Below are 12,556 nucleotides of genomic sequence, written 5' to 3'. Positions count from 1 at the left end.
ATTACAAGTTCAAGACTTTTGAGTGTTGTGTTCAGGGCTTCACCTACTAGGCTACCAACCAAAGTTCACTTAGTATGGTAGGTTTGTCACGTTGTGACAGGCTTTGATTTTTGTTTGTTCAATTATGAAGAACACACATACAATTTAGAAATCCTTGCATTACAAATCACCAGCAGTCTGTGGAATACAACTGTGTACGTACGCTCGCAGGTCAGGGGATGTGGTGAGTACACTGACCTGTTGGCGAGGGTGTCCACGCGCTCCTTGATGCGCTCGGAGTAGATGTTGCTCTGGCTGATGAGGCTCTCCCCGGCCTCGATGACGGCCTTGATGCGGTGCAGGTTGAGCTCCATGGTGGTGGTGAACTCCTTGTGCTTCTTGATGGCCGCCTCCACTGTCTCCACCGTGGTGGGCAACTCCACGTGAGCCAGGCCTGACTCCTGGGGGGGGGAGGAGGAGGAGGAGGAGGAGGAAGAGGAGGAAAATAAGAAGAAGGAGAAGAAGAAGAAAAAGGAGAATGAGGAGGAGGAGGAAGAGGAAGAGGAGAAAAAGAAGGAGGATGAGGATAAGGAGGAGGTGAAGAAGAAGAAGACAGAGAAAAGGGAGAATGAGGAGAAGGAGAAGGAGAAGAAGAAGAAGGAGGATGAGGAAGAGGAGAATGAAGAGGAGGAGGAGGAAGAGGAGGAGGTGAAGAAGAAGAAGAGGAAGAAGAAGAAGAAATAAAAGAAGAAGAAGAAAGAGGAGGAGGAGAATGAAGAGGAGGAGGTGAAGAAGAGGAAGAAGGAGAAGGAGAAAAGGGAGAATGACGAGGAGGAGAAGAAGGAGGAGGAGGAGGAGGAAGAGGAGAAAGTGGAAACAAGAGTGTTACAGACACAACCTTGATGCTGCGGTAAGAGTCTAAATTAGATTGGAGTGGCACTGTCCAACTATATCTCCCATCATTTTCAGAAGGGATTATAATTAAAACCTCAACTTAAGAGAGCTTGGTCAACTTTGTTTAGAAGAGCTTTCAGATTCTCAACGCACACAGTTGCGATTCTGCATTTACAATCCAGCCATTGTTTGCAAAGACATTCCAAACGTTCCAAATGATAATATTTCAAGCTTGTTAGGCTCCTTGCATAATTAATTTTAGTGGGAAATAACCACACAAATTTGAGAAAGAAAATGACATGGAATAAAACTCAAATCAAAGCTTTCCTTTCTCCCTCTAGAGCGCTGATTTTGTGCGATGATAACATGACACACCTTCCCTTAAAAGTCTAATTAACTACATGCTTATTAAGGCCACACTATTGCCAGGAGCAATATTAGAGGCAAATTCATTAGCGATCTCATTGCATGTTAACCTCAGATGCCTTCATGTGAAGCAGAAGCAGATATGCAGATAATGTGATCCTAATGAATATGGAAGTCATGAATAGTTACTATAGACCTGCTCCCTCCCATCTCTCTCTCTCTCTCTCTCCCCCATCTCTCTCTCTACCTCTTTTCCATTTCTCTCCATCTCTCTCTCTCCTTCTCATTCTCCCTCCCTCTCTCCTATCTATCTCTTTCTCCCTCTCTCCCATCTTTCTTTCTCCCTCTCACTCTCTCCATTTCTCTCTACCTCTCTCTCCCTCTCTCCCATGTCTCTCCCCCACTCTCCCATCTCTCTCTCTACCTCTTTCCCATTTCTCTCCATCTCTCTCCCCCTCTCTCTCCCATCTCTCTCTCTCTCTCTCTCTCCTTCTCATTCTCCCTCCCTCTCTCCCTGACACAAATAATAGTAGAAATCCCTTGGCCTCTTGTTCTGTGCCTGCGGGCACCAGTAGAAAGTAGCACTGTGCAAGCGAGCAAGCGAGCAAGCGAGCAGTCTGGCTCGTAGACCCAGGAGGACACATGCTCTGACACACGTACGGAGAGCCCTGGGAGACGCGATCTGACATTCAGCCCAGTCTCGCTGCACTCCCGCACTGAGCGACTGCCTCATTGCCTCGCGCTCTGACTGAGTGTTTCATAATTGGCCATGTCTATCTCTATTCTAGTATCCAATGTAAAACACAAAGTCCTTAAACTTAAAAATATTTCTATTCATTATAATGCTCGAATGTAAGCTAGCTGAACTGAGCTCAAGTCGCTGTCTCCCAAGCCACAACTTTTATGGGGATTTGGGATTTGCTCTGCAGGTCCGTATGGCCAAGAGGCCATTGAATTTTCAATGTCCCTAAAACATGGGCACGCAAACACAATGGCTAATCCGGTATGGACATGTATTTCTTTGGAATTGAGTAAACAACTGCGTTTAAAACCTTCGTTTACAAGATTGTTACATTTCTTAAATGATTTGGTAAGAGTTTGATGCACCAATTTAAGGTTAATTTCACTGCTAATTTTAATTTCCGCCCCTGCTGAAAGTTGTAAGTCAATGAACCTTTTCCAGACCCACTCTCAATTGAGAAGAGTCTGGTGTCAACGAGACTAATTATATGGATCTTATGTGGAGACTTGCGCTGATGAAAAGTAAAACAAAACAATACGAAGCTAGACTGGCGTGTAAGACCGAAAGATTACTAACTGCTTAGTACAACTTAAAAATAACATAAAGTACAAATATGATGAATGGGGGGATCAAAGGATTAATTTCAGCAGTACAGTCACAGCTTCAAAAGCAAGCCTTCACCGCTTGATATCATTAAGCCATTAAGCCACTCCAATCACCAAAGACAGGGACCAGGACACAAATGTCCGGAGATGAGGGGCCAACACACAAATATCCGGAGATGACTCCCAGATGTTGGGTCTGCTTTAGCTTCTCCTGTGGCCTGGACCAGGACCTTGCGTGAGTTTGATATACACATGACAGACCCCTTTGTCCAGTTTTTACACTAATGAATTCCAGCCCTGCAGATCAGACTCACTGCACTGTGCCTTGGTCCTTTCCTCCGTCAGAGAGATCAGTGGGTTATCATGCAACCATTTCTCATGTAGAATGTTTTGTGGCATATTAGTAAAGAAAACTCCTCTTTTTATATTATTTACTGATTTATTGCATTGATGTTGAAGCACAGCTTTTCTTGTACTTATATTTATGTCAAAACCATAGGGTTTTAGTTTTGACATATTAACAGCTTCAAACTCTTTTGTGCTTTGTGCTATTACGTAAAGTTTATCTGAAGTAAAATACTTCATTGGCGCATCAGTGGTTCAGTCTCTCTCTCTCTCTCTTTCTCTCTCTCTCTCTATCTCTATCTCTCTATCTCTCTCTCTCACATAGTGAGGAAGGCCTTGGCCTGCTTCACGCATGAACAAGTGAGTTAAAGTAAAAGTTTTATTAAAGTTTAACTTAAGTAAACATATTGTTACTGTAACGTTGTGCCAAAGTAAAAGTACAATTAAAGTTGAACTGAATTTTCATTGAAGTCTAGCTAAAGTCAAAGTCTTCCTTGGAGCGTCTCTCTCACCTGGTTGTTGAGGAAGGCCTCGGCCTGCTTGACGTCGCGCATGAACAGGTGGAAGATGTGCGCCTGGACGAGCACCTCTCGGCGGCTCTCCCACATCTCCAGCAGCTTGTTCCAGCCCACGTCCAGCTTCTGTAGCCACTGCTGCAGCGCTGCGCAGGGCAGCGGCGCCTCCTCGGCCTCCAGGAGCTCGCTGACCGCCTGGAGGCGCTCGTAGTCCTCCTCGTAGCGGCCGATCTCCTCCTTGAGCGACGCGTGGCAGTTGATGAGCCGCTCTGCCTCCTCCAGCGTGTTGGGCAGCTCGTCGGCCGCCGCCGCCGTCTGCGTCTGGACCAGCCACGTCAGGAAGGAGTCCAGGTCCTGCGGAGAGAAAGAAACGCATGTTACGCTTCAGAAGAGGGCACGTTTGTACAGTGGAGTTTGGTTATATGTTTATACTTATATTTACCATTTCTGCTGTAAGTGCATGTTGTGTGTGATGTCTGTATGCTACTGAGACCTTGAATTTCCCCTTGGGGATCAATAAAGTATCTATCTATCTATCTACGTTCCTGACCGCACCTAACGTCCAGATCATGAGTCTGATGCACATTACCCTTCAGAGGACAGCATGTTCCTAATGTCTAATGTAAGGGGTCTGATAGCAAGGGAACACACATATTAATGTCTGCACATCCTCTAAGGTTCTTTGAATGAAAGGATCTGCTACTTTCATAAATGTAACAGAAATGTTATTCATTAGAAATCACAATGATAACCATGGCATGGAGTTCCATGAGATAACTAATGAACAGTGATAGCCAATAATATAATGGAATTCCTGTGATATTTAATGGTAAGCATCAAAGACAGATAGGCTTAGATGATGGGTATCTCTCCATAAGAGGACACTTCTAGGCTCTTGTAGTAGTGAAACACCTCATCCTCATGTTGCCAGTTACACTCTAAAAAGTTATATGTCTGTGTGTGCTCAGGGACAACACATTTTGTGTCAATTTCAACACAGCAATTGTGTGGCTGGCTGGGTGAAACAGTTTAAAATAAAGTTTTTTTTTGTTAGATAGCAGAAATGTATATTTAACATTTCACCCAGCCACACATACAATAATCTACTTACAGAAGAGATAAATTTAGAATACACATGTGAACACAATAAAAATAAAGTTAAAACACACATGTGAACACAATAAAGATAATTTAGAATACACATGTGAACACAATAAAAATAAAGTTAGAATACACATGTGAACACAATAAAGATAATTTAGAATACACATGTAAACACAATAAAGATAAAGTTAGAACACACATGTGAACACAATAAAGATAAAGTTAGAACACACAGATGTGAACACAGTCCTCGTAAAGAACGCATGTAAAGGCGATCTGCTGACCTGGATGAACTGCTGTAGCCGCCCCGCCACGGTCAGCGAGTCCTCGCAGCCCTGCAGCGTCCTCTTGAGCTCCTCCCACTCCAGGCTGATGCCCTCGAAGGGCACGAGCACCTGGACGGCCTTGTCCGGGTGCACGGTGGCCAGCTCCTCGGCCTCCTGCTGCAGGTGCAGCAGCTTGGGCTCCAGCACGGAGAGAGCGCCCTCCATGGTGGAGAGGCGGCGCTGCAGGGCCAGCACGCTGCCCAGGTCGCTGCCCACGTACTGCGTGGCGTCGATGGCCTTGCGCTTGTCCTGGATCTGCGACTTGATCTCAGCGCACTCCAGCAGGTAGTTCTGGATGCGCAGAACCGAGTCCAGGTGGTCCTTCTTGTGCTCCACCAGTTCCACGATGCGGTTCCACCTTTTTTGGGCACAGAGAACAGAGAACGTTTCACGGCTCTGATATGAGATTATTATCCTGAGGTGCTTGAGTTTACCTGTGATTAGATATGAACTGTGTGTCCATAATTTATGGTAAATTATACAATGGCTAAAGTAAATAGGAGACAGTCTGTAAAGGACACAGCATAATTAACTGTGATTCTCATTTCAAACTAAAAACGAAATATTACTTCTGACAAAACAATTATCCAAAGATGACCATACAGTACATCTGTAGCACACAAATTTAAGTCAAAACTGATCATAAAAATTGAGGTAGATTTAAAAGTCAGTCAATATTAATACCGTTACCGTAATTTCCTAACTATTAGCCGTGGCTTATACATTAATTTTGCCAAATGTCTTCAGCTATGAGTTTAACACAAGAGGGCAGTTAATATGGTATTAATATGGTTTTGTTTCTTTTATCTGGCATAAAACACTGTCCTGCGGCTTATGCACAATGTGGCTACTACACAGGAAATTACTGTATCACTAAAAACTATTACAGCAGGTATATTATTATCTTTCTGTGACGACAGTGACGACCTAAACGCAGGCCGAGGAGGGCACCAGAGAGAGGCATCGGGGTGTGTTAACTGTAGCGCCCCGCGCGGCAGCCCACACAGATGGTCCTGCCGAGAGATGCCGCCTCTGCCAAGGTCGGAGCACAGACGACCAACACGGCCTCCCGCACCCGCTCAGTCGTCACACTCCCCTGGCTCAATATGGCCGCCCTGGAGCGCCGCCAGCCAGCCAGCCAGCCACAGGCACTCGCCCGCCACCCAGGCCCGCCGTCGCCACCAGAGCGCCAGAGCAACAGGCACAGGGGGCACTAGAGACGGGCGTCCGTGAAGGGCTCTCGAGGGTCACCTGCGTCACAGAGACCCAGGCTCCTTCAGATCCTACGACAGGCTTTTTTTGGTAAGCAGGAAACTCTAAAAATAGGGATACTGAACGTAACAGAATCTGATCTCTTGGGTAAAGTGTATCAGTCTGCATTTCGATATACTGACACCATGTACAAGCAGTTTGTTTCACCAGCACTGTAGTGTTTAGGCATGGGATTCTGAAACGAGTCTGAATGACTACCTTGCACCTAGTCCTATATTCCTGATAGCAGATTTCCATCATCCACCAAGGTCATTTACAACATTAACAATGTCTACACTGAATTTCAATTAAATTGTAATCAATGTCAATTTAATGTCAATGTCAATTTGCTTTTCCTTCAAAACCAAAGACGTTTCTAAGTGACCTCCAAGTGCTGAATGGTAGTGTTTAACTATATTTCGGCACTAGACTTAGTGTAGTGTGTAAATATGACACTGTCTTGTATTGTGTAAGTAAATCTGTCTCACAAGCAATGGACAATCTGCAGCAATCTTTCAATGCATTGCAAAAAGCACTAATTAATCTTAAATTAGTTTTAAATGCAAATAAACTAAATGTATGCTGTTTACAAGGGCAAGGGACATTGATTTTAGTAAACTGCATCTCACCACCTTAAACAACAACAAAATTGAGCAAGTTTATACAAGTATCTGGGCATCTGGCTTGACGACAAACTGAACTACTCATTTCATACTGATTACCTAGCGAAATAGCTAAGGCAAAAGATTGGTCTCCTTTACAGACACAAAACAAGTCTCCACATGCCATGCAGAAAAAGGATTGTTGAAGCTGTCTTTTTGCTATTGCTGGATCATGGAGATGGTATTTATAAGAATGCTACCCTTACTGCTCTCAAAGCACTTGATACTGTCTATCATTCGGCTATCAGATTTGTAACTGGCTCTAGCTATAACACTCATCACTGTACCCTGTATAATACAATTGGTTGGCCTTCTTTATCAGAAAGACGTTCCAGACACTGGCTGCTGTACATATACAGTACAAAGCCATGATGAGTAAACTCCCACCCTACATCTCTTCACTACTACTCTGGCAGTCACATGTCCACCATACCCACTCTTCTAACCATCTCCAGCTCAGAGTTCCCAACGTTTACTCTGAACTTGGTAAGACAGCCTTTAGCTTTGATGCCCCAAGAACCTGGAACTCAGCCCAACAGTCCCTTGGTCTGAGCTCGCTCATCTCTTATGGCCAGTTTAAAGCTTTCATTTCAAATCAGCCCAACAGTCCCTTGGTCTGAGCTCGCTCATCTCTTATGGCCAGTTTAAAGCTTTAATTTCAAATCAACCCAACAGTCCCTTGGTCTGAGCTCGCTCATCTCTTATGGCCAGTTTAAAGCTTTCATTTCAAATCAACCCAACAGTCCCTTGGTCTGAGCTCGCTCATCTCTTATGGCCAGTTTAAAGCTTTAATTTCAAATCAACCCAACAGTCCCTTGGTCTGAGCTCGCTCATCTCTTATGGCCAGTTTAAAGCTTTCATTTCAAATCAACCCAACAGTCCCTTGGTCTGAGCTTGTTCATCTCTTATGGCCAGTTTAAAGCTTTAATTTCAAATCAACCCAACAGTCCCTTGGTCTGAGCTCGCTCATCTCTTATGGCCAGTTTAAAGCTTTAATTTCAAATCTCCCCAGCCCGGTCTGTCATTGTTTTACTTGACCTCTTAACTACGCTTTTACCTCATTGCCATTTTTTGGACAAATTGTTGTATTTTTATTGTATTTTATTTATCTATTTACTAATTCTTTTATTGTGTGTTTTATTGATATTTTATGAATTCACCTACAATGATTTGTTAGTGGCCTACACTGGCCTTATATTTTGATTACTATGTATCTTGGCTACATTGGAAAAGAGGACTGCCCTCAACTGTATTTCCGAGCATAAAATAAAGGTTGAATGAATGAATGAATGAATGAATGAATGAATGAATGAATGAATGAATGAAAATATGACAACACTGGGCTTCATACAGTATGTTTTTCTAAAAGAGTGGTTTGTTTCACCAACACAGCGGTGTTGAGAGAGTGCGGTGCTGTGCTGTGATTGTGTGCTGCTGCAGCGTACCGGCTGTTGAGGTGGTCCTGACAGCCTCGGACCTCAGTGGAACTGGGGTGGCCGTTGTCCAGGAGCTGCTGCACTATTTGATTGACATCCAGTATTCTTCCCATCAGGCTGTTCATTTCCTGGTCGAGGCTCTCGAACCTAACAAGGGCAGCAAGGGGAAGTCTTAATGAGAGGCCCTGATATATTCCCTGATATTCCATGTCTGTAACAGATTTCCATGATAAAAAAAAATCCATGATATTACAAAAATTCCATGACCCGTGGAGCCCTGTGCATCACTACAGGGGTTCTTGACCCCATCAGTGCATGTGACTATGTGATAGCCTTTTATATTACTACCAGAGAGCTACCAGAGACACACTTCACTCCCTGCATACCATATCTCTTACTAGACCCTGTGTTACTGTACCTCTGATAGAAAACAGATGTTTCTCACAGCAGTGCACAAGAATTCCAACGGAACTGTAATGTCCAGTGCCTATGCAAATGGCATAAATCTGTCTGTCTATGTGTCTGTTTATTTTCATTAGTGAGCATTATGGTGTGTGTGTGTTACCTGTGTGCCACTACCTTCACATCTATCTATCTATCTATCTATCTATCTATCTATCTATCTATCTATCTATTGGTCTGTCTGTCTGTCTGTCTGTCTGTGTGTTAGCTGTCTGTCTGCATGTGCCACCATCTTCACATCTATCTGTCTGTCTGTCTGTCTGTCTGTCTGTCCCTCTGCGTGTGTTACCTGTCTGTCTGTCTGTGTTACCTGTCTGTCTGTCTGTGTTACCTGTCTGTCTGTGTGTGTTACCTGTCTGTCTGCATGTATTACCTGTCTGTCTGCATGTATTACCTGTCTGTCTGTCTGTCTGCGTGTATTACCTGTGCGCCACCACCTCGACGTCCTCCAGCCTCTCGGGCACCTCCATCTTGTTGAGCCACTGCTCCTTCTCGTCGATCCAGACCTCGCAGGCGTTGACCTCGCTGAACATGTGGTAGACGGCGAGCGCGTCGTGCAGCCACTGCTGCCGCAGGACGGCCACGTCCACCACCTCGGCGTACAGCTGCTCCACTTCGGCCGTGCGCGCCTGCACCTCCTCCAGCTGCCTGTAGGGCGGCGGCAGCGAGGCGGCGTGCTTGCGCAGGGCGGCGGCGTTGGCGCGGTGCTTGTCCAGGCTCTCGCGCACGCACCGGTGCTTCTTGAGCAGCGAGCGCGTGGAGTACTCGTCGTGGCCGAAGTCCTCGCTGGACACCAGCCGGTAGATGTCCTGCAGCCACGCCAGCAGGTCGTCGGACTCGGCGGCGAACTGGAAGAAGTCCAGCGCCTCCTGCAGGTGGCCGAGGCGCTGCGCGGCCTGGTCCTCCAGGCGCTTCCACTCGCCCTTGGCCTCCATGACGCGCTCCTGGATGCCGGCCGTGCCGAAGCTCTTCTGCGTGAGGATCTGCTTGCCCTTCTTCATGGTCTGCTGCAGCAGCGAGCGCCGGCTCAGCAGCTCCCCCGCCAGGCTCTTGTGGTTCTGCAGCAGCCGCAGCACGCTGCTCAGGTCCTTGCCGCACGTCTGCGCCGACAGGATGGACGTCTTCTCCCGGATCCACGCCTCCGACTCCTCCAGCTGGCAACACAGGCGACACAGTTTTTAAACACTCCTCTCAAACAAGGCACAACAACAACTGGCTAAACAAACAATGAGCCGTTTAAACACTGAGCCTGAAGAGAGTGAGATTGTCATCTGCAGTTCACCAGGAAGTTAGTGATCTGTCCCTAACATTTGGAACTCATGCTGTAGTTAAAGGCTGATAACATAAATAAATGTCACTCACCATCTGTCCTGTGTACACTTGATGTTTTGCCTCTACCTATTTAACTGCCAAGTGCTTTTACTCATCGCATCAGAAGTTACCGTATGCAAGCTTTTGTAAGGTCAGCTTGACCATCTGTCTAGCCATTCTATTGATTTCTGACAATCTAAAATGTGACACGCCAAATCTGTCATTTGATATTCCTAAAACAGTATTGATCTCTGTATGTTTCTAACTCACCATCGAAGTAAATAAGAAATGTATGTTTCTAACTCACCATCAAAGTAAATAAGAAATTTATGTTTCTAACTCACCATCGAAGTAAATAAGAAATGTGCCGCATATGAACTGTTCTGTTCTGTACGTTGTGTATTGGGTACATCTTAAACCATCTTAAACTTAAACTGCTCTGATCTGTTTCTGTGTGTGTGTGTGTGTGTGTGTGTGTGTGTGTGTGTGTGTGTGTGTGTTTGTGTGTGTGTGTGTCTGTGTGTGTGTGTGTGCGTGTGTGTGTGTGTGTGTGTGTGTGTGTGTGTGTGAGTGTGTGTGTGTGTGTGTGTGTGCGTGTGTGTGTGTTTCACCTCCTCGTAGAAGGCCCAGAGTTGTCTGGACTCCTCCAGCTCGGCACGACGCGTGGACGCCAGCTGCTTCAGCTCCTCCAGGCACGTGCTCACATGGTTGACCCGGTTACAGATGACCTGCGGGTCGCATGGCTGGTAGCCTGCGGAAGACACACACACACACACACACACACACACACACACACACACACACACAAACACAAACACACACACACACACACACGCACACGCACACATACACGCACGCACACACACACACACACACACACACAAACACAAACACACACACACGCACATGCACACATACACGCGCGCTCTCACACACACACACACACACACACACACACACACACACACACACACACACACACACACACACAGAGCTGATGGGAAACTGGCACAGGCACTGTTCTATTCACCGCAATGGCTACTGTGCCAATCTGGTCAGGCACAGCGGGATGGGGACGAGAGTACACCTGCCCACTGCGTGCGAAGTGCACATGACATGCCACGGGGAGGGGGGGGCAGCGCTCAGACTCAGGGTGATAACTGCCACATTTTCAGCATGAGTGGAAAATCAGGGGCTTTGAGCCACCGTCAGCTGTGAGCACTTAAGGTTCGTAAGACACATGCTTGCCATCTTGTGGCGGACCTACAGTAAAGATTTACACTGGAATAAAAATCACTAACTTTACCCTAGGATCTTTTACAATGTAAAAATATGGCCATCGTCTTATTTACATATTTTATCCAATTTATCAGTTTTTTGACCAAACAGGATACCTCGCATGCTTTTACAAAGCCACTTTATGTTGTTAAAAATTGTAAAAAAAAATTCAAAAGAACAGGTTTTAGACTCAGCACATAATGCGATTCATACAACACCAAAGCTCCTACTGTACCACTAAACAGGATGGAACAGAATGGTCTCATAATTCCAGAACTGTCTGTTTGAACTCTAGAGTGCTCCATATGTAGACATGGTTACAGAACTCTGTTTGAACTCTAGAGTGCTCCATATGTAGACACGGCTCCAGAAGCTCCAGAGCCGTTGCTGTTGTGAGCCTTAAGTGCGGTATCAGCCCAATGTGCTAATAGCAGTAATTAGAGTGGAGGGTGGGATGGGTGTCTTATACATAATGTCTTAATTACACACAGACTAAACACAGGCAGTGCTAGTGTGGAAGACTAGGAGGCTTGTTGACTTGTTGTTGACTGCTCTTGGGGTCAGTGGATTTGCTTTACAGCCAAACAAAACAACACAACTATCAAATCATAAACAAACAACAAAACATCACGCAGGATGACTCCCCTGAATGCATACCTGGCACCTGGTCCTGGATTCCTAATGGTAGATTTCTTTTCAGTCATCCGCCATAGTCATTTCCAACATGAACCATTTCTTTACTGGATTTGTTTTTTAATTTGATGTTATTTTAATGGACAAATAATAAACTTTTCCTTCAAAAAGGGGGCATTCCTAAGTGACCCCCAGCTTCTGAACTGTAGTGTATAACTATATATAACTTATACAGGGGCAATCTAAAGACCCTGTTGCCCAGGGGGCTTCATGTGTTTTACTATACAGGGGCAATCTGAGGACTCTGTTGCCCAGCGAGCTTCATGTGCTTTACTACAGGGGCAATCTGAGGACCGCAGCACTCACCTTCGATGGCGGTGAACTTGAGGGCCACAGTGTTCAGGGTCTGCACTCTCTCGGCCTGCACTGAGATGTCGGCCTCCTGAAGGCTGTGCTTCTGCAGCAGGTCGTCCACCTCCAGCAGGTGTTTCCCAAAGTCTTTAGACAGCAGTTGGATCTGAGGGATAGATGGAGGGAGAGAGGGAGAAAGGGAAGGAGAGGGATAGATGGAGGGAGAGAGGGAGAAAGGGAAGGAGAGGGATAGATGGAGGGAGAGAGGGAGAAAGGGAAGGAGGGAGAGAGGGAGA

The 12,556-nt window shown here is 45.8% G+C and overlaps 1 protein-coding gene across 1 annotated transcript in view; it reads right to left on the bottom strand.

The window, feature by feature from the left end:
• Positions 1-12,556, bottom strand: part of sptbn4b (spectrin, beta, non-erythrocytic 4b) — a 96,035-nt gene that overhangs the window by 59,910 nt on the left and 23,569 nt on the right. Inside the window, exons 12-18 of the mRNA XM_076282894.1 lie at positions 12,276-12,426; positions 10,610-10,749; positions 9,111-9,841; positions 8,235-8,372; positions 4,835-5,234; positions 3,444-3,800; positions 238-440 (exon numbers count right to left, since the gene is read on the bottom strand). Of these exons, the coding sequence (XP_076139009.1) occupies positions 238-440; positions 3,444-3,800; positions 4,835-5,234; positions 8,235-8,372; positions 9,111-9,841; positions 10,610-10,749; positions 12,276-12,426 (2,120 nt within the window). The remainder of the gene's footprint in view (positions 1-237; positions 441-3,443; positions 3,801-4,834; positions 5,235-8,234; positions 8,373-9,110; positions 9,842-10,609; positions 10,750-12,275; positions 12,427-12,556) is intronic.

This window comes from Alosa pseudoharengus, unplaced genomic scaffold (assembly GCF_046254945.1).
Source record: "Alosa pseudoharengus isolate Yale_2024_CS ecotype anadromous, Long Island Sound unplaced genomic scaffold, YU_APseudo_1.1 YU_APseudo_1.1_scf_13, whole genome shotgun sequence".
Taxonomy (NCBI): domain Eukaryota; kingdom Metazoa; phylum Chordata; class Actinopteri; order Clupeiformes; family Clupeidae; genus Alosa; species Alosa pseudoharengus.
Note: the sequence above shows the minus strand (reverse complement) of the source record. Positions and strands in the feature narration are given on the sequence as shown.